Source organism: Capra hircus, chromosome 20 (genome assembly GCF_001704415.2).
Source record: "Capra hircus breed San Clemente chromosome 20, ASM170441v1, whole genome shotgun sequence".
In the NCBI taxonomy this organism is placed as follows: Eukaryota; Metazoa; Chordata; class Mammalia; order Artiodactyla; family Bovidae; genus Capra; species Capra hircus.
The window spans coordinates 14727385-14749185 of record NC_030827.1 but is presented as its reverse complement, the minus strand read 5'-3'; the positions used below and the strand labels follow the sequence as shown (position 1 = coordinate 14749185).

Sequence of the window (21801 nt, the reverse complement as noted above, 5' to 3'; positions counted from 1 at the left end):
CAGTAAAAGAAAATCATAGGTAGTTGAGAATTCTGAAAGACCTGAAGGAATTTTTAGCATGATAAATAGGTACACAAATCCAATTAATTAATTTCATTAATTTCATTAATTAATGATATTTGGAGAATACTGATATTTAAGCCCCAACGTCATATATATGAGGACAAAATGTGTACGTGAAGAATTTCAACGTATGTCCAAATGAAAACTTGACTAATGTTCCATAATTTAAAAATTCTAGAACACAAATAGAATACATAAAAGAAGCAGGTGGGGCTATTATTTATTTATATCTTAATTTGCTCCAAAAAAGAAAATTTAAGGTATCTGAGTGCTGACTCTATTTTTGAATCCTGACATGAAGGATTTTTTTATTTTACTGAAACAACCAAAGTCTCATTAATATTAAATTAACTAGACTGTAATGTGAAAAATAAAATTCTTTAATCCATCCTATATTCAGTCCTATTTTTTTAAAGAAAATGTTTAAAAAATACCTCTTTCTTTTTTTTTTCAACTTGATTTTCTCTTTGCTTTTTGCTTTTTTCTTTTCGTCTTCTTCATTAATTCCTGTGTGTTGAGGGGAAAGAATCAGGTCACCATCAGTTTATATATTATTGTGGTATGTAAGCATTTTTTTTTAAAATTGGGGTACAGCTGCTTTACAATGTTGTACAACAAAGTGAATTAGCTATATGTATATATACATCGCCTTCCTCTCGCCACCACTCATCCCACCCTACCCACTGAGGCCACCACAGAACACTGAGGTTGAGCACCCTGCGCTGTATAACAGATTCCCAGTAGCTGTCTGTTTTACACACGGCAGTGCACATTCGGCAATTTCAATCTTCCAGTTCACCCCACTCTCTCCTCTTCCTTTGTGCCCCTGTCTATTCTCCACATCTGTGTCTATTCCTGTCCTGTAAATAGGTTCATCAGTATCATTTTTCTAGATTCCACATATCTCCTTTAATATATGATATTAATATTTTATACATTTAAAAATTTTGGTTGTTGGTTGGTGAATTTCACTGGTCAGGATCTGCACTCATTAAAAATCTAATAAAAACACTATGTTTTTAATACAAATTTCAAATCAACTATGTATATTTACTAAAAACTTCAAGTATTTCATTTCTAATTCCTAATCAATGTTGACAGTTTGGTGGGTACTATTTCAGGCCTTAAGAAATGAAACAACACAATCATGTATAATTTAAAAAAATTTTCCTTTTCAAGAAAAATTAGGATCACAAAATCCTAGGGTAATGGGACAATAACCACTAATATTTATGTTCTCAGTATCTAGGAAGGAGAGAATACACACTATTCTCTAGCTTGATTTTTAAATACACAATTTGGTGTGTATTCTTCTAGGCTTTCTCTATACATAACTAAATTCAAACATACATTCACATATACAAATAAAGTTACATGTAAGTCTCAAGTTTTTTCTCATTTGAAAAATGTAGCATATATAATATTTTTCAACTTACTTATTTCACTTAACACTTTTAAAAATATTCATTTATTCTAGCACTATTTGCTGAAAAGACTTTTTCTACACAGAATTGCCTTTTCACCTTTGTAAAAAATCAGTTGAACTGCTTCTAGGAAGATGAAGTAGACATATTTTTCCTATTCCTCTCATTAAGTATAACTACACATCCCAGACATAACAAAAACAAGCATAAGAAGACTGAAAGGTGAAAAGGCAGACACTAGCTAGGGTTCTTGTATAATCTAGAAAATGACCCAGTACTGAGTTCCCTGAAATGTCTTTTTGCTTCATACAGCACAGACTTAAGAGCTACAGACGCTGGCAACCTGGCAATGTCAACAGGTGAAGACAAAAACGCCCCACCAAGAATCTGCTCCTTCTAGTCAAGGACCAAAAAAGAGACAGCATAGTGACAGGAAGCTTTTAGATAATAATTGCCATTCTCCAGGCAAACACCACAGAAAAAAATGTGGCACCACCCACATCATCAAAGGCTGAGTGGAAAACACAGACTTCCTCCCTTGTGAGGCTGTGATACCAAACATTCAAAGGATTAATACAAATTTTATATAATCTTATCTAACAAACAGAAGAGAATGAAACCTTTCTCAATATTCTACGAAGCTAAGGTTACTCCGATGCCAAAATCATATTAAAATAGTACAAAATTAGAAAAAAAGACTAACATCTCTCATGAACATGGATACAAATAACTGTTAACAAAAGATTAGCAAAGAGAATTCAGTATTTAATATTTTAAAAAAATTATACACCATGACCAAATGTCACTTATTCAAGGTATGCTAGGCTGATTGAATATTCAAAAATCAATTAATGTAATCTACTGTATTAATTCTGAAAGAGATGGGAATACCAGAACACCCGACCTGCCTCTTGAGAAACCTATATGCAGGTCAAGAAGCAAAAGTTTGAACTGGACATGGAACAACAGACTGGTTCCAAATAGGAAAAGGAGTACGTCAAGGCTGTATATTGTCACCCTGCTTATTTAACTTATATGCAGAGTACATCATGAGAAACGCTGGGCTGGAAGAAGCACAAGCTGGAATCAAGACTGCCAGGAGAACTATCAATAACCTCAGATATGCAGATGACACCACCCTTATGGCAGAAAGTGAAGAGGAACTAAAAAGCCTCTTGATGAAAGTGAAAAAGGTGAGCGAGAAAGTTGGCTTAAAGCTCAACATTCAGAAAATGAAGATCATGGCATCTGGTCCCATCACTTCATGGGAAATAGATGGGGAAACAGTGGAAACAGTGCCAGACTTTATTTTTTGGGGCTCCAAAATCACTGCAGACAGTGACTGCAGCCATGAAATTAAAAGACTCTTACTCCTTGGAAGGAAAGTTATGACCAACCTAGATAGCATATTAAAAAGCAGAGATATTATTTTGCCAATAAAGGTCTGTCTAGTCAAAGCTATGGTTTTTCCAGTGGTCATGTATGGATGTGAAAGTTGGACTGTGAAGAAAGCTGAGTGCCGACAAATTGATGCTTTTGAATGTGGTGCTGGAGAAGACTCTTGAGAGTCCCTTGGACTGCAAGGAGATCCAACCAGTCCATTCTAAAGGAGACCAGTCCTGGGTGTTCATTGGAAGGAGTGATGCTGTGGCTGAAACTCCAATACTTTGGCCACCTCATGCGAAGAGCTAACTCATTGGAACAGACTCTGATGCTGGGAGGGATTGGGGGCGGGAGGAGAAGGGGATGACAGAGGATGAAATGGCTGGATGGCATCACCCACTCGATGCACATGAGTTTGGGTGAACTCCGGGAGCTGGTGATGGACAGGGAGGGAGGCCTGCTGTGCTGTGATTCATGGGGTCACAAAGAGTCAGACACGACTGAGCGACTGAACTGAACTGTATTAACAGGTTAAAGAAAAACTGTAGGATCCTATCAACTGATACAGAAAATGCATATGGCAAAATCTGACACCCATTTATGATAAAAACTCTTTCAAAATAGGAATAGAGGGATACTTCCTCAACTTGATAAAGAGTGACTACAGAAAAACTGACAGCTAACTGCTAAGGTTTGAACATTTCTGTCCCCTAGGGTTGGAATCCAGGTAAGAATTCATCTCTCACTGCTCTTTCTCAATATAGTACTATAAGTTCTAGCCACAACAATAAGTCAAGGAAGGGAAATAAAATGCTTACAAATCAAAATGGAAGAAGTACAACCGTTCTGATATGCAGATGACATGATGGTTTACATAGAAAATTTCAAGGAATCTGCCAAACACTCCTAGAAATAATCAGTGAGTTCAACAAGGATAAAAGATAAACATACACAAATAAACTGCATTTCTATATACTCGTAATGGACATGCAGAGAATGAAAAAAAATAATTAACAATTTTTCAAAAAAGAAATATTTATATATATAAATCTAATAAAACATGTAGAATTTATATGCTGAAAACTGAACAGTGATAAGAAAAGAAATCAAAGATCTAAATAATTACAGAGACACATTTTATTTGTGGGTTGGAATGCTCAACACAGTGAAGGTGTCAATTTTCCCCAAATTGATAAACATGCTTAATGCAATGAGTATCAAAATCCCAGCAAGATTCTTTGCAGATAAAAACATTATTCAAAATTTTTATGGAAAGGAAAAGAAACTAGAATAGTTGCAATAATTTTGAAAAAGAAGAATAAAGTAGAAAAACTCAGTCCCACCAACTTTAGCTATATTAATCAAGAATAGGTGGAGGGATAGACACACAGATCAATGGAGCATTATAGACAATTCAGAAACAAACCCACACAAACGTGATCAACTATTTTTGGCAAAAGCAAAAAATTCAATGAAGGAAAAAGGCAGCCTTTCAATGAACAGTGCTGGAACAATTATTTATTCTTAAACAAAATACTAAGTGCTCTAAGTTTCATATCTTATATAATACTCAATTCAAATGGATGAAGGACTTAATGTAAAATATAAAACTATAAAAATTTAGAAAAACGTAAAGGAGAACAAGAGATAGGTAAAATGTTACACTTGACAGCAAAGCATAATCTATGAGGAAAAATTATAAATTGGACTTTATAAAAATTAAAATCTATTGCTCTGTGAAACACCTATTAAGAAGATGAAAAGACAAGCTACATATTGGGATAAAATATTTGTAAACCAGGCATCCAACAAAGGACTTATATAAGTACACTAAAAACCATTTGCTTTCTCCTGGCTATTTTAATTGTATTATATCATTTAAAAAAAACTTACAATATTCAAGAGAGTTGGAATAAGATCTCTCTAGCTCTAAGGACTAAGGAAGAATTCAAGGAGCCCCTAGGATTATCTAAAGGGTGTTGGTCAAGAATGCACTCAGTCACTCACACTGAGAACTTACCCTTTCAGAGGCTTTGAACATCATCATCAAATTATCAATGGAACTAACCACCACAGGTTCTACACTCCCTTCCTCTGTGTGCTTCAGACCCCAATCTATGGTTTATTTGGGTAGGGGTTACTGGGATTCCTTTCCACTGTTCACAAAAGAAGGCTTTCTTATCTCTCCTTGCTATTCTCTGGAACTCTGCATTCAGTTATGTATATCTTTTCCTTTCACCTCTCTTGTTTTCTCAGCTATTTGTAAGGCCTCCTCAGACAACCACTTTGACTTCTTGCATTTCTCTGTCTTGGGGATGGTTTTGGTCACCACCTCCTGTACAGCTTATGAACCTCTGTCCATAGTTTTTCAGGCACTCCATCTACCAGACCTAATCCCTTGAATCTATTTGTCACCTCCACTGTACAATTGTAAGAGATTTGATGTATGTATGTATGGTTTTAGAAAAGGCAGAGGAACCAGAGATCAAATTGCCAACATCTGCTGGATCATGGAAAAAGCAAGAGAGTTCCAGAAAAACATCCATTTCTGCTTTATTGACTATACCAAAGCCTTTGACTGTGTGGATCACAATAAACTGTGGAAAATTCTGAAAGAGATGGGAATACCAGACCACCTGATCTGCCTCTTGAGAAACCGATATGCAGGTCAGGAAGCAAAAGTTAGAACTGGACATGGAACAACAGACTGGTTCCAAATAGGAAAAGGAGTCCGAAAGGCTGTATATTGTCACCCTGCTTATTTAACTTATATGCAGAGTACATCATGAGAAACGCTGGGCTGGAAGAAGCACCAGCTGGAATCAAGATTGCCGGGAAAAATAACAATAACCTCAGATATGCAGATGACACCACCCTTATGGCAGAAAGTGAAGAGGAACTAAAAAGCTTCTTGATGAAAGTGAAAGTGGAGAGCGAAAAAGTTGGCTTAAAAGCTCAACATTCAGAAAATGAAGATCATGGCATCTGGTCCCATCACTTCATGGGAAATAGATGGGGAAACAGTGGAAACAGTGTCAGACTTTATGTTTTGGGGCTCCAAAATCACTGCAGGTGGTGACTGCAGCCATGAAATTAAAAGACGCTTGCAAACTCCTTGGAAGGAAAGTTACGACCAACCTAGATAGCATATTCAAAAGCAGAGACATTACTTTGCCAACAAAGGGTTCATCTAGTCAAGGTTATGGTTTTTCCAGTAGTCATGTATGGATGTGAAAGTTGGACTGTGAAGAAAGCTGAGTGCCGAAGAAGTGATGCTTTTGAACTGTGATGTTGGAGAAGACTCTTGAGAGTCCCTTGGACTGCAAGGAGATCCAACCAGTCCATTCTGAAGATGAGCCCTGGGATTTCTTGGAAGGAATGATGCTAAAGCTGAAACTCCAGTACTTTGGCCATCTCATGCGAAGAGTTGACTCATTGGAAAAGACCCTCATGCTGGGAGGGATTGGGGGCAGGAGGAGAAGAGGATGACAGAGGATGAGATGGCTGGATGGCATCACTGACTTGATGGACGTGAGTCTGAGTGAACTCTGGGAGTTGGTGATGGACAGGGAGGCCTGGCGTGCTGCGATTCATGGGTTTGCAAAGAGTCGGACACGACTGAGCGACTGAACTGAACTGATGTATGTCATATCTGAACGGTCTAGTGGGTTCCCCTACTTTCTTCAATTTAAGTCTGAATTTTGCAATCAGGAGCTCATGATCTGAGCCATAGTCAGCTCCAGGTCTTATTTCTGCTGACTGTATAGAGCTTCTCCGTCTTAGGCTGCAAAGAAAATAATCAATATAATCAATCTGATTTTGGTAATGACCATCTGGTGATGTCCATGTGTAGAGTTGTCTCTTGTGTTGTTGGAAGAGGGTGTCTGCTATGACAGGTATGTTCTCTTGGCAAAACTCTGTTAGCCTTTGCCCTGTTTCATTTTGTACTCCAAGACCAGATTTGCCTGTTACTCCAGATATCTCTTGACTTCCCACTTTTGCATTCCAATCCCCTATGCTGAAAAGGACATGTTTTTTTTGGTGTATATTGTCACCCTGCTTATTTAACTTACGCAGAGTACATCATGTGAAATGCAGGGCTGATAACTCACAAGTTGGAATCAAGATTGCTGGGAGAAACATCAAACCTCAAATATGCAGATGATACCACTAATAGCGGAAAGCAATGAGGAACTAGAGCACCTCTTGATGAGAGTGAAAGAAGACAGTGAAAACTCAACATTCAAAACACTAAGATCACGACTTCATGGCAAACCGATTGGAAAAAGTGGGAACAATGATGGATTTTGTTTTCTTGGGCTCCAAAATCACTGGAGATGGTGACTGCAGCCATGAAATTAAAAGAGGCTTGCTCCTCAGAAGAAAAGCCATGACAAACCTAGACAGAATATTAAAAATCAGAGATATCACTTTGCTGACAAAGGTCCATAGAGTCAAAATTATGGTTTTTCCAGCAGTCATGTACGGATGTGAGACCTGGACCATAAAGAAGGCTGAGCACCAAAGAACTGATGCTTTCAAAACGTGGTGTTGGAGAAAACTCTCGAGAGTCCCCTGGACAGCAGGAGATCAAACCAGTCAGTCTTTAAAGGAAATCAACCTTGAATATTCACTGGAAGGGCTGAAGCTGAAGCTCCAATACTTTGGCCCCCTCATGAGAAGAGCTGACTCATTGGAAAAGACCCTGATGCTGGGAAAGATTGAGGAGGGCAAAAGGAGACGGGAGCGGCAGAGAATTAGATGGTTAGATAACATCACTGATTCAATGGACATGAGTTTGGGCAAACTCTAGGAGGTAGTGAAAGACAGGGAAGCCTGGCATGCTGCAGTCCATGGGATAGCAAAGAGCTGGACATGACTTAGCAACTGAAGAACAACACTGGGATCCCATTTGGTGATCATGAAATAAATATGGGTCCCTTCTTTGCGTATGTGTTAGTCGCTCGGTTGTGACCAACCCTTTGTGATCCCATGGACTGTAGCGCACCAGGTTCTTCTGTTCATGGCATTCTCCAGGAAAGAATTCAGGAGTGAGTAGCCACTCCCTTCTCCAGGGGATCATCCCAATCCAGGGATCGAACCCAGGTCTCCAGCATTGCTGGTGGATTCTTTACCACTGAGCTGTCAGGGAAGCCCTACTACACTGGAGTGGGCAGCCATTCCCTTCTCCAGGGGATCTTCTTGACCTGGGGATCGAACCTGGGCCTGCCTCATTGCAGGCAGATTCTTTACCATCTGAGCAAGAAAGCTGATGCTAATAATGAAGCTTCACCAACTACTCTCTGTCCTGGAGGCTATTATATGCTACTTCCTCCCCTTTCTCCCAGAGTGGATCTGTCCCTGGCCTTCTGATTGAAAAATCACCTCTAGAACAAACCACTATTCATGATGGAAGTGTAGTTTATCCTTCAAGATTGATGTGATAAAGGACAAAAAGGTCAAGAACCAACAGACTGGATGATATCTAAGGTAGGAGAGCAGCACATTGTAATAAAAATACTACAGGACAAGTAGGCAAGAAACCTGGATCACGGCAAGAAATGTTGGCTCTACTGTGACCGGTGAGTGACTTTGGAAAGTCACCTGTTTTCATTTTCTTTTTCTACAAAACTAGGTTTTTAAATTATTTGTTCTAAAGATTCTTCCTAATTCTAAACTCTTATGCATTTGTCTTTTTAAAAATAGGGCAGTATAGGTGAAAGGGATAGAAAGTATCCTTGTGGGATTAAGGATCTTAGGCTTTCTCTCCTAGAATCTTCTGTTGTGCTCCTATGTGGCTTGACTACTCTCCCTTTTGGTGCAGCTGTCCTTCTGGAATATCTCCTTACCAGCATGCTACAAATTTCCCTTCTTTTCTATTCCCTACATTCCTGTCTTCCTTTATTCAGTGTATTCCCTTACATTGGTAGAACACTTATTCCAGAGGTTTTCTGAGAAAGAGCGACAAGTAAATTCTTTCTTGAGACTTGAATGTCTGACAATATCTTTACTGTACTTTCACATTTGATTAAGAATTTGGTTGGGTATATTATCCTAACTTGGGTATAACTTTTCTTCAACAATTGAAAGCATGATCCACATTCTACTAGCTTCCAATATTGGTTTAGAGACGTACACAACTATTCTGACTCCTGATTCTTCACCTGTGACCTGCCTTATTCTCAAATCTGGAAGTCTGGATTATATCTTTCGGTTTCTAGCATACATTAAGTTTCATTATAGCGTACCTTTCTGTGGGATATTTTTAACACTGTGCCTGGTACTTGTTAAACCTTTTCATCTGGAAATTATTTCTTCTCTTTCTGGGATTCATTTGAATGAAGTATTTTCAAGAATGACCCTTCAATTGTTCTATCTTTTTTCTCTCAGTTTGCTCTTCTTTGTTTTTTCCAACTTTACCTTCCAACTCTATCAAGTTTTCCATCTTAATTTTTAATTTTCAAAAGCCCTTTTGCTGGTTTTATTCATATTCATGCATGCTATATCTTATCTTTGTATGAAACTAAATATTTATTATTCTGCTAAGTTTTCTCCCTCTACAGATTGTATTTCTCAAGTTGATTTTTTGTTTGTGTTTTGGAATCTATATTTCATGTGAGAATCCTTCTGCAGAAATTTAGCACTCCTCACTGTATAAAAAGCTGACCGGAAGCTTTTAGCAAGCGAAACTTGGAAGACCAGACTTCACTGGCCATCTGGTGAGATCTTGTCTTTGAAGGATCCCTAATGTCAATATCCTTATTTCTTTCTTCTTTGGCTGGTCAGATTCCCCAGGGATGTATCTTCAGATCTTCTGCCTGAGTGATATATGACTGGGAACCAATAGGTGAAGATGGCTAGAAGGCTCTCACCATTCTGTATCTAACCTTTAACTTGAATATCTTCATTTGGGTTTGGTGTGTCCCAGTTTAAAGACTGTTGATCTGACCCTGTCTAGAAATAGGCCTGTGGCAGTCTGCTGAGACGACAGGGCTTCATAGAGCAGGGGGAGGGAATGGAGCATTAACCACTGCAGGCTTTTAAGCACTCCCTGTTTCCAGCCTTACACTCTCACTTTCAGAGGTAACCAAGGATACTCACTGTCAAGATTTTAGGGGGTTTTAGAGTGGATACTCAGGTTATTTCTCAGCTTTCCACACTGTTAAAGGGTTGAGCTCTCTTCAAGTGTGAGTCCATTATCACTAACCCAAATTTTCTGACTCTTGTTTTCTTTGTCCTTGTGAATTTGGGTCTTTAAAAAATTCTTCTATTATTATTTTAGTGTTGTTTCAGTAGGGAGCAAAAGAAAAAACATATATATTCAAGCAGCTATCACTGAAGTTGTGTAGACTCATATTTCCCGTCACTCTCGCCTGCCTTCTTTGGGATGCTACCCTTCTTCTGCCTTCTCAGCTTGTCCCAGTACCCTGGCATTTGACTTTTTCCACTTACCTTCACTGGACATTATATGGAAAGGTTAAAAAATTTTAAGTTGTTTATCGTTCTCTTATGATCAAAAACAAGTTTAACCTTTTTGTATCTGTCTCGCTCCATGCCTAAACCCATATTCAAATAAGCTGCATTTTGCTTCTGTGTGACAACTAACAATATGGCATTTTGTAGTTTACAAAATATTTTCACATATGGCATCATATTTCATGCTTAAAAACCCCACTGCAAAGACAGGTCATTTTACACACAAGATGGAAAACAAATGGTTAAACAGTTGGTCTGAAATTTGTTCTCTGTTGCAGGGGAAAGGAAGATGCCTCAGGAAAGAAAAAAGGTAACTTGGTCAAATTTCTTTATAAACATGCTAATGATAGATTTCCTGGAAATAAATTACTAGTAGTTGCTAGCCAGAAAATCCTTTTCTGGGTGAGTGGGGAGGAGGTGGTATGTGGCCGAATTACAGAAATTTATTTCCTCACAGTTCTGAAAGTTCGAAGTCTATGATCAAGCTGTTGGCAGAAGAATTCTTATTTATAGATTGCATATAGCTGAATGTACTTGGTTGGTCTAGGACTGTTTACGGTAAGTAATCCTGGAATCTAGGGATTTATGGGGCATAAATCCATAATCCCTGGGAAATGTAACTATCTGGGCATAAAATTAAGGTGTTTCATGACCAAAATGACTTTCTTTTGTGTAAGAAATGTTGAAACCTTTTACATTAACCGTGGCCAGAGTGGGAACCTAGGAGGTTGTACTGTCGTCCCAGAACTCTTGCTGATTTGCTATGCCACATGGTCATCCACATACATAAAGTTACAGTTGACCCTTGAGTGGCATAGGGGTTAGGAAATAAATTTTGTGAGAAAACAAATTTTCTGTAATTTTGCAGTCCAAAATCCAAGTATAATTTAGAGTTGGCTTTCCACATACACAGTTTCTCCATATGCATGGTTCTGAATCTGTGAATTCCATCAACTGCAGCTTGTTTATTATTCTGGTATGTAATGCTGAAACAATTTGTATGAAAGTCAACCCATACAATTCAAAGCCATGTTGTTCAAGGGTCAACTAAACCTTGATACCGCTAAGATCTCTTATTTCAATGAGTGTGATTTGATGATCCAATCCTTTAGACTCTGTACCACGTGATACATTCCAGTGAGATGGAAAAACAAAACACAATAAAATCTGGGTTGCAGAATTAGAAACATACTTGCCTGCTGGTTCTATCAATGACCAATTGTTTGATTTGGGGCAAGTAACTTACAACGTTCAGCCTATTTCCTTACCCATGCAATACTTCTTACGTAAGATGCAAACTATCTTAATGACAAATATAACAGAACAACAGATAAAGATGACATAATACATATTTTAAAACAACCTTTAATGCTGGAGGGGAAACAAAAGCATTGCTTACTTTTTTCTTGTAATGCCTGCAGTTTATTCAGTTCCTCATTCTCTTCATCACTCTCTTCACTGCTTGTGCTGCTGACATCCAAAACTATATCCCTTTTGGGATCTACTCGGAGAAAATTGCGGCATTCGAAAGTCAGGTGACCAGCTAATTAAAACAAAGAAATATGAATGACAAAGCTACAGATACATTACATATTTTTTGCTTTGTTTGTCCACTAAGCAACAATTGCAATTTAATAATATAATATTTAGTTTTAACTTTTATTCAGTGAGTGGTCATCTGCTTTACCTGAATGAAAAAAGAACTTTTTTTTAACAGGGCTTCTTATTCAATAAATATATTTTTTGGGTTACATCTTATGGATTTTAGAATATTGAATTAATGTAAATATTCTCAACTTTAGATTTTATATTTAATTTCTTTCTCCTATATTTAATTTCTTTCCCCTATCTTTTTGCTTCTCATCTTACTATTACATTTTTCATTACACAGCTTTCACCTAACCAAAGGTGTCATAATAAAATAATTAAACATGTTGTTTGAAAGAATACTTATGATTTTAATTCTAACAATAATATTCAGTCCTTAAAGATTCTCCCTATAAGAAAACTACAACAGTTATCTACTTATTGCATGATGCAATTAAAAAATCAAACATTATAAATACCTGGAGATGAAACAATATCATAATATCTAAGTACCTATCACCTGCATGCTAACATTTTGCTTTATTCACTTATAATTTTTTTTAAGTGAAAGGCTTGCACATGTGCACACACACAAAGTTGGAGAGCTTGCACCATGCCTTGGACCCCTGCCCCAAACCCATTCCATTTCCTTTGTCTTCAGAAGTTGGTTATACTGAAGTTGGTGTCGATATTTTCAGAACATCATATTATTATTTTTTAACATAAACTCAATTATACTTAGCTATCATTCTGTAACTGTTTCTGCCATTCAATATTATGTTTTGTGATTCAGTCGCTTCAGTCGTGTCCGACTCTGTGCGACGCCATAGATGGCAGCCCACCAGGCTCCCCCGTCCCTGGGATTTTCCAGGCAAGAGTACTGGAGTAGGGTGCCATTGCCTTCTCCACTATGCTAACATGCTGCTGCTGCTAAGTCGCTTCAGTCGTGTCCGACTCTGTGTGACCCCATAGACGGCAGCCCACCAGGCTCCCCCGTCCCTGGGATTCTCCAGGCAAGAACACTGGAGTGGGTTGCCATTTCCTTCTCCAATGTGAATATAAGTAGATGTAATTATCTCATTTTATCTGATGAATAATGTTCCATTGTATAAAAATATGTTTACCCTTTCTACTACTGATAGGATCTTAGGTTGCTTCTAGCATTTTGCTATTATAATAATTATGAAATGTGTAGTTAAACGTGCACATATGCCTCTCTAAGGCAGTAACTTTGAAATTTTTTTGACTAGGACTGACTAATGATAAAAAAATAACAATGCAATCAAGTGTATTAATATATATGTTCATATGCAAATACACACTAACTCACAAAAATTAAAACAAAAATTACATGAAGCATTATGACATTTGATACTCAAAAGATATGAATGCAGATAGAAACCACATAATTTATTTCACAACCCACTATCAATTCACTACAACCCTGTTCTAGGATTTATTCCCAGTTCTTACTCAAGGATAAAATCTTCTGGAAGTCTTAGACTCATATGAGAGCATCTCCTAGGAAAGTACCAATCTTGGGCCGGGTCCTGGGCCTTGCCTTATTCCCTGAACTCAGTCAATACACAAAAATGGAAGTTCAAGAACCCTGGGTTCAGCAAATACCCTCAACATCTCCTAGACTTTCTGCTTTCCTTTGGTTGCTAGTCTCTAAGTATTCATGAATTCTGTATTTTCTCCTAGCATACTAATTTATCTAATATGTATTGCATATTTTATACTAGTTTCTTAGTTGTTTATAGTAGGGTCCAACCTGCCATACTGCTGAAAACAAATTTTCTTGGTTGTGATTTCCTTCCAAATGAATCATTCAAATGTTCTTTTCGGTTCCAAACATACGGAGCTTTCAGATTATGCTATTGCTGATTTCTAAGTGTGTTACACTGTTATCAGCGAGTATCTGTATGGTAAACCAGTGTTTTAGTGTTTGTCTGTATGGTATCAGTGTTTCAGTATTTACTAAGATTTCTTTTATGGCCTATCTTGTAGTAAATTTGGGGAAAAACTTGGAATGTATTTTAAAAGAATACATCACTACTTGTTGAAGAGAGGCTTTTATGTTTATTTTGTTGTTCAAAACTCCATCTTACTTTTTTGTGTAATAATTTCTGATAGTGTAATTTTTAAGTACCTTTATCACTATATATTTGTCCATTTTTCCTTGTAATATTTTTGCTATACATGTTTTGACATTATATTAATAGGTATAGTCAAAATCATTATTTTATCTTGTTTGATTAGAACTGCTCTTGCCTCAAAAGTCTAATATTATAATTGCTCTACTAGTTGCTCTTTTGGTTATTAGTTGAATCATATGAAATTACCATTTTCATGAGTAAAACTGTTTAATATCAACAATATTCAACCTAATATCTATCTGCTCTTTTTCCTCCATCCCTTTATTTTGAAATTTCCTATGTAGTTTTCAGTTTTCTAAGTAGTTTCACTAATAATGGCATGTAGCTGGACTTACTTTTTTAACTTGATAACAGACTTACTTTTCACATTAATTTCCTAGCTTGGAAAGCTAGTTTCTGCCTCATTGGAGGCAGTGTAAATTTACTCCTCATACCTACAGGTGGTGTAAGCTTGGGCTGTCAATTCTGAATTATTCCTTTCCCTCTAATAATTGTTTTATAGGAAGTTAAACACAGTAAACTTTCTCATCACTTCCCCTAGAGAGTAAATGGAATTTCTGTAATTCCTGCTTCACTGCTTTTTTGAGCAGTCTGGCTTTAACCAAGAGCCTTCACTCCAGCCATGCTGTGATCCTGCAGGGGTCTAAAGCTTCATTCCGTATTCCATAAAAGCCTACCCAGGAGGCCTGTGAACCTCATTGTTTTCAGCTATCATTTCCTACTCTGGCTTTGAGCTCCTTTTACTTTCTAACATGTGGCAATTCTCCTTTTATGCTTTTGAGCTAGGTTATTTTAATTTTTGTTGTTACTATATTTTTCTCCAGCATCTATCTGTGTTTGGAGCCAAACAGAGGACTTTCTATGTTGGTTTAGCTTGCCATTTTGATCAGAATTTCTGATGATACAATTTTTCTTTTACTTAAACTAGCTTGACATCCAAACATCTTACACTGCCATTATTATTTAATATAAACAAACTACTTAAATAATAATCACACTGGCAGCAGTCTTTGTCTCACATCCTTTTTAGCCTTGCTTTAATGAAACTGACCCTAAACTGATAATAAGACACACTGCTTATGAAGCTACAAAAAAAATTTCCTTTTTTTTTTTTTCAGTTGGGGAACATAAGTGAACAAACTTAGGAAATTACTCCAAAATATAGTTCTTGTGAGTTCTTTTCGAAATAGACTCTCAGGAGACAATGAGCAGAAAAATTCTTAGATGATCAGAAACTTAAATTTTGACCACAGATATGTAGAGACATTTCAAAGTTATAACATCTCAGTTCAGTTGCTCAGTCGTGTCCGACTCTTTGTGACCCCATGAGCCGCAGCACACCAGGCCTCCCTGTCCATCACCAACTCCCAGAGTTCACCCAAACTCATGTCCATTGAGTCGGTGATGCCATCCAGCCATCTCATCCTGTCATCCCCTTCTCCTCCTGCCCTCAATCTTTCCCAGTGAGTCAGCTCTTCGCATGAGGTGGCCAAAGTATTGGAGTTTCAGCTTCAACATTAGTCCTTCCAATGAACACCTAGGACTGATCTCCTCTAGGATGGACTGACTGGATCTCCTTGCAGTCCAAGGGACTCTCAAGAGTCTTCTCCAACACCACAGTTAAAAAGCATCGATTCTTCGGCACTCAGCTTTTTTCACAGTCCAACTCTCACATCCGTACGTGATCACTGGAAAAACCATAGCCTTTACTAGACGGACCTTTGTTGACAAAGTAATGTCTCTGCTTTTTAATATGCTGTCTAGGTTGGGTAATAACTTTCCTTGCAAAGAGTAAGCGTCTTTTAATTTCATGGCTGCAGTCACCATCTGCAGTGATTTTGGAGCCCCCAAAAATAAAGTCTGACACTGTTTCCACTGTTTCCCCATCTATTCCCCATGAAGTGATGGGACCAGATGTCATGATCTTCATTTTCTGAATGCTGAGCTTTAAGCCAACTTTTTCACTCTCTTCTTTCACTTTCATCAAGAGGCTTTTTAGTTCTTCTTCACTTTCTGCCATAAGGGTGGCATCATCTGCATATCTGAGGTTATTGATATTTCTCCCAGCAATCTTGATTCCAGCTTGTGCTTCTTCCAGCTGATTGCAAAAAGTAATGGGGCTTACTCAGTAATGGAAAAACAGACCCTTAAATTTATACAAAAATACAAGAGGCCCTGAATAGCCAAAAAATTCTGAAAAAGAATAGAGGTGGGAGACTCATATTTCCTGGTTTCAAAACTTACCACAAAGCTATAGAAATCAAAACAGGGTGATATATAGTAATAAGGATAGTCACATAAACCAATGAAATAGTCCAGAAATAAACCCACACGTATATAGCCAATCGCTTTTTGACAAAACTGTTAGGTCTATTCAGTGGGGAAAGAATAGTCTCTTCAACAGACAGTGCTAGGAGAACAGGATTTCCACATGCACAATAATGAAGTTGAATTCCTCATGTCACATCATATGCAAAAACTGACTCAAAATGGATCGAAGACCATTACAATACAAGAGCTAAAAGCATGAGAGTCTTAGAAGGAAGCATGGGGTAATTCTTCTTTAACTTGGATTTGGCAATGGATCCTTACATGTAAAACACTAACAGCAAAATAACAAAAGATAAAACTGGTAAGTTGGATTTCATCAAAATTTAAAACATTTGTGCAAAGAAATTATGAAAGTGAAAAGACAACCTACAGAATGGAAGAGAAGATTTGCAAGTTATTTATTTGATAGGGTTTAGCATTTAGTATATATACAATTCCCACAACTCCAGAACAAAAAGACAACTCAAATAAAAAATGGGCTAAGAAACTGAATAGACATTTCTCCAAAGAAGATATACAAATGGCCAATAAGACCATGAAAAAATACACAACATAATTAGTCATTCGAGAAATGCAAATGAAAATCATGAGCTACCACATCATATCTACTGAGATGGCTACAATTCAAAAAAAATAGGAAAAAGGAAAATAAATATTGGCACGAATGTGGAGAAACTGGAACTCTTATATTGATATATTTCTGGTGGAATATAAAATGATGGAGCTGCTGTAGAAAAGAGTTTGGCAGCTCCTCAAGAAGCTCAACATATATGACCCAGCGTTCTACTCCTAGTTATGGACCCCAAAGAATTGAAAACAGGGACTCAAATAGATGGGTACACATTAATATTCATTGCTCATTATTCACAACAGCTAAAAGGTAAAAATAACCCAAGTGTCTATCAACAGATAAATGAATTAAGAAAATGCAGTATATCTAGACAATGAAATATCATTCAGTATAAGGAGGAATGAAGTTATGATATGTTGACAACATGAACATGAACAAACTTTGAAAACATTAGGCTAAGTGAAATAAACCAGACACAAAAGGACAAATACATGATTCCACTTACATGAAATATATATAATGACCAAATTCATAGAAATAGAAAATAGATTAGAGGTTACCAGAGTCTGGCAGAAGGGAGGAGTCGGGAGTTAGTGCTTAATGTTTATAGAGTTTCTGTTTGGTGTGATGAAAAAGCTTTGTAACTGAGAGTGATGGTTGTACAATGCTGGTAATGTAATTAACACCACTGAATTGTATACTTAAAAGGAGTTATAATGGCAAATTATGTTATATGTACTTTACCACAATTTTTTTGAATGGGGAAAAAATACCGTGGCATAGTATAAAGTCTTACAAATAACCAGATTTCAATTCCCAGTTTTCCTACTTAACAACAGAGTAATCCTCTTGACTTTTGAAGAATAACTATGGCAAAGCATAGATCTAGAACTTGTATTAGCTAATTTAATCTTTATAACAAGTCTATGGAAATAAGTACTATAATCTCATTTTACAGATGGGAAAGTGAATCACAGGGTGGTTAAGTAACTCACCCAAAGTCACACAGCTAGTTATTGCCAGCTGTGTAAAAGCTATACCTAGGTGCCAGAGCAATGGTTTTGAATATTCCTAAAAATATGTGTGTGCTCAGTCGCTAAGTCATCTCTGACTCTTTGTGATCCCATGGACTGTAACCTGCCAGGCTCCTCTGACCATGGGATTTTCCAGGCAAGAATACTGGAGCAGGTTGCCATTTTCTTCTCCAGGTGATCTTCCTGACCTGGGCATATAACTTGTATCTCCTGCATTGCAGGCAGATTCTTTACCACCTAGCCACCCTGAAATCTACCTACCTCACAGGGTTGTTTTAGCAATGAAATGCAATGAATTTAACCAAGCTCTGTCTCTATCTTAGGTCCTGAGTTCTGAGAACATAAGAGCTACATTATAAACTTCTGAATTGTTAAACCCACCTAATTTCCCCCAAACTTCACATCCCTATTATTTTTATTCCTACCCAAAAGCACAGGCCTCTGTATTCCTGTAACTTTCCTGAAATCTCACCCATACATTGCTCTTCCTGTTCCTCTGACTTAACTAATCATCACCCCTGTATCTCCCAACCATTTTATGACAGCTGCTGAAACACGCAATCCCTTGTGGACAAACTGTGCTCAGAATGCTCCCTCTACCACTTTTTTAAAGGGATAGCTGGCTCTTCCCTGAAGATGCCTCTCTACAGCTTACCTCAGTGTTATTAGCATGCTCCCCACTTCTTATCACTGCTTCCAAGTAGCAGTCTCCTAGGCTCCCCTTTGGGCTTCCCTGATGGCTCAGATGATACAGAATCTGCTTGCAATGTGGGAGACTCAGGTTCGATTCCTAGGTCGGGAAGATTCCCTGGAGATAATGGGTACCCCACTCCTGTATTCTTGCCTGGAGAATCCTAGGGACAGAGGAGCCTGGTGGCTACATTCCATGAGATCGCAAAGAGTTGGATACAACTGAGCAACTAACACACGCTCCAGTTCAGCCCTCTGTGGCTGTACAACACACCCATCCACTAAAACTATTGGAACCTGGCTCAGACTAGCTCTTTACTTTAAGCTTTCCTACAAGTCTTAAGTTAAAAGAGGTCCAAGTAGACGAACTGATATTAGTAGACAGACTAGGAAATCCATTCTAGATTTTGAAGTGAATATAGCATTTATATATATAGAACTTCCTTAAGTCTTTTTTAATGTAAAAATTCAAACAAGCTTTATTATTAAGTGCATCACACATAGAGAAGACTAGAGAAGAGTATATAAAATGAATACTTATAGTTGAAAGAGAATTAATAAAGTAAACAGCTGCATCTTTCACGTTAGGGAACAGACTGTTATCAGAAACTTGACTAGTCCTCTGTGCGCCCTTCCTCCACAAACCACTAGCTGACCCCTCTAACCTCTCCTCATAACCACTAGCCTCAATTAGGTATGTCTTCTCTGGTTTTCACTGTGGGCTTACTCCCTATGTATGCACTCCTAAACTTAAATCTTAAATAAAGAAATGAAATTAACAAGGATTGAAAGACATAAAGTATAAATAAATATAAGCAAATTAAAAAAACAGAAAAGACTTCATTGTGCTCATTTCTTGCATGCGAACACATTCTTTAGGAGTTTTTATTCATATGAAGGATATGTATACTTACATGCCCACTTTTGCTAGTTCAGTTCAGTTCAGTCGCTCAGTAGTGTCCAACTCTTAGTGACACCATGAATTGCAGCAGGCTAGGCCTCCCTGTCCATCACCAACTCCTGGAGTTCACTCAAACTCACGCCCATCGAGTCAGTGATGCCATCCAGCCATCTCATCCTCTGTCGTCCCCTTCTACTCCTGCCCCCCATCCCTCCCAGCATCAGAGACTTTTCCAATGAGTCAACTCTTCGCATGAGGTGGCCAAAGTACTGGAGTTTCAGCTTTAGCATCATTTCTTCCAAAGAATACCCAGGACCAATCTCCTTTAGAATGAACTGGCTGGATCTCCTTGTAGTCCAAGGGACTCTCAAGAGTCTTCTCCAACATCACAGTTCAAAAGTATCAATTCTTCGGCACTCAGCTTTCTTCACAGTCCAACTCTCACATCCATACATGACTACTGGAAAAACCACAGCCTTGACTAGACAGACCTTTGTTGGCAAAGCAACGTCTCTGCTTTTGAATATGCTGTCTAGGTTGATCATAACTTTCCTTCCAAGGAGTAAGCGTCTTTTAATTTCATGGCTGCAATCATCATCTGCAGTGATTTTGGAGCCCAAAAAAATAAAGTCTGACACTGTTTCCACTGTTTCCCCATCTATTTCCCATGAAGTGATGGGACTGGATGCCATGATCTTCGTTTTCTGAATGCTGAGCTTTAAGCCAACTTTTTCACTCTCCTCTTTCACTTTCATCAAGAGGCTTTTTAGATCCTCTTCACTATCTGCCATAAGGGTGGTGTCATCTGCATATCTGAGGTTATTGATATTTCTCCCAGAAATCTTGATTCCAGCTTGTGCTTCTTCCAGACCAGTATTTCTCATAATGTACTCTGCATATAAGTTAAATAAGCAGGGTGACAACATACAGCCTTGACGTACTCCTTTTCCTATTTGGAATCAGTCTGTTGTTCCATGTCCAGTTCTAACTGTTGCTTCCTGACCTGCATATCGGTTTCTCAAGAGGCAGGTTAGGTGGTCTGGTATTCTCATCTCTTCCAGAATTTTCCACAGTTTACTGTGATCCACACAGTCAAGGCTTTGGTATAGTCAGTAAAGCAGAAAAAGATGTTTTTCTGGAGCTCTCTTGCTTTTTCAATGATCCAGCGGATGTTGGCAATTTGATCTCTGGTTCCTCTGTCTTTTCTAAAACCAGCTTGAACATCTGGAAGTTCACAGTTCATGTATTGCTGAAGCCTGGCTTGGAGAATTTTGAGCATTACTTTACTAGCGTGTGAGATGACTGCAACTGTGTGGTAGTTTGAGCATTCTTTGGCATTGCCTTTCTTTGGGATTGGAATGAAAACTGACCTTTTCCAGTCCTGTGGCCACTGCTGAGTTTTCCAAATTTGCTGGCATATTGAGTGCAGCACGTTCACAGCATCATCTTTCAGGATTTGAAACAGCTCAACTGGATTCCATCACCTCCACTAGCTTTGTTGGCAAGCTTCAACTGAGCCAGGTTTCAGTTGTTGCTTGGAGGCATGTGACTTGGTTCTCCCAGCATGCTTTTATTCTTAGCCCTTGGAGATTCATACCTGAAGTATTCTCTTATTATATGATTTAAAAAGTAAACTTTTTTCCCATACAAGAACATCTTTATTCCATTACAAAATAACTCTGCTATGAACTAGAGTATCAACAACAATCCAGGTTCATTTGCATTTTCTCCAAACAACTTAGAAAACAGTGTAATGCCACCGTTAGAGCTGTTATCAAGGCTTTAGGAATTGTCACATTTATATAGAGAAATGATATTTGTTTACAGTACATAAGTACAAATTTAAATTGCATAACTGCACATGCTGAAGTTTACTTTTTCACTCCATTTCATTAATCATAATGGAGCTGTTTAAATCAAGGTTTCAGCAGACCAAATTCACCTTTATAGAGAGTTAATTCAATCAACAGGAAAACCTTTCATAAACCGTTTCCACTGCTCACCTCTTCACCTAGTATTTGCAGGGATAAGGAATAAAAGGTTAAGAGTCTATATAGTTTTTTCTGGAATATACTTTCTCCAAGCTCCTAAATCTACTACACTTGCACTTCATGACATCTTTGCTAGTCACCAGATACAGAGCCACCTGTCACTGGGTCTATGGCAGGGGAATAGAAGTGCT

General features: G+C 37.9%; 1 protein-coding gene across 1 annotated transcript in view; it reads right to left on the bottom strand.

The window, feature by feature from the left end:
- SREK1IP1 (SREK1 interacting protein 1) overlaps positions 1-21801 on the bottom strand; it is a 35889-nt gene that overhangs the window by 4088 nt on the left and 10000 nt on the right. Inside the window, exons 3-4 of the mRNA XM_005694641.3 lie at positions 11746-11889; positions 498-570 (exon numbers count right to left, since the gene is read on the bottom strand). Coding sequence (XP_005694698.1) covers positions 498-570; positions 11746-11889 — 217 coding nt within the window. The remainder of the gene's footprint in view (positions 1-497; positions 571-11745; positions 11890-21801) is intronic.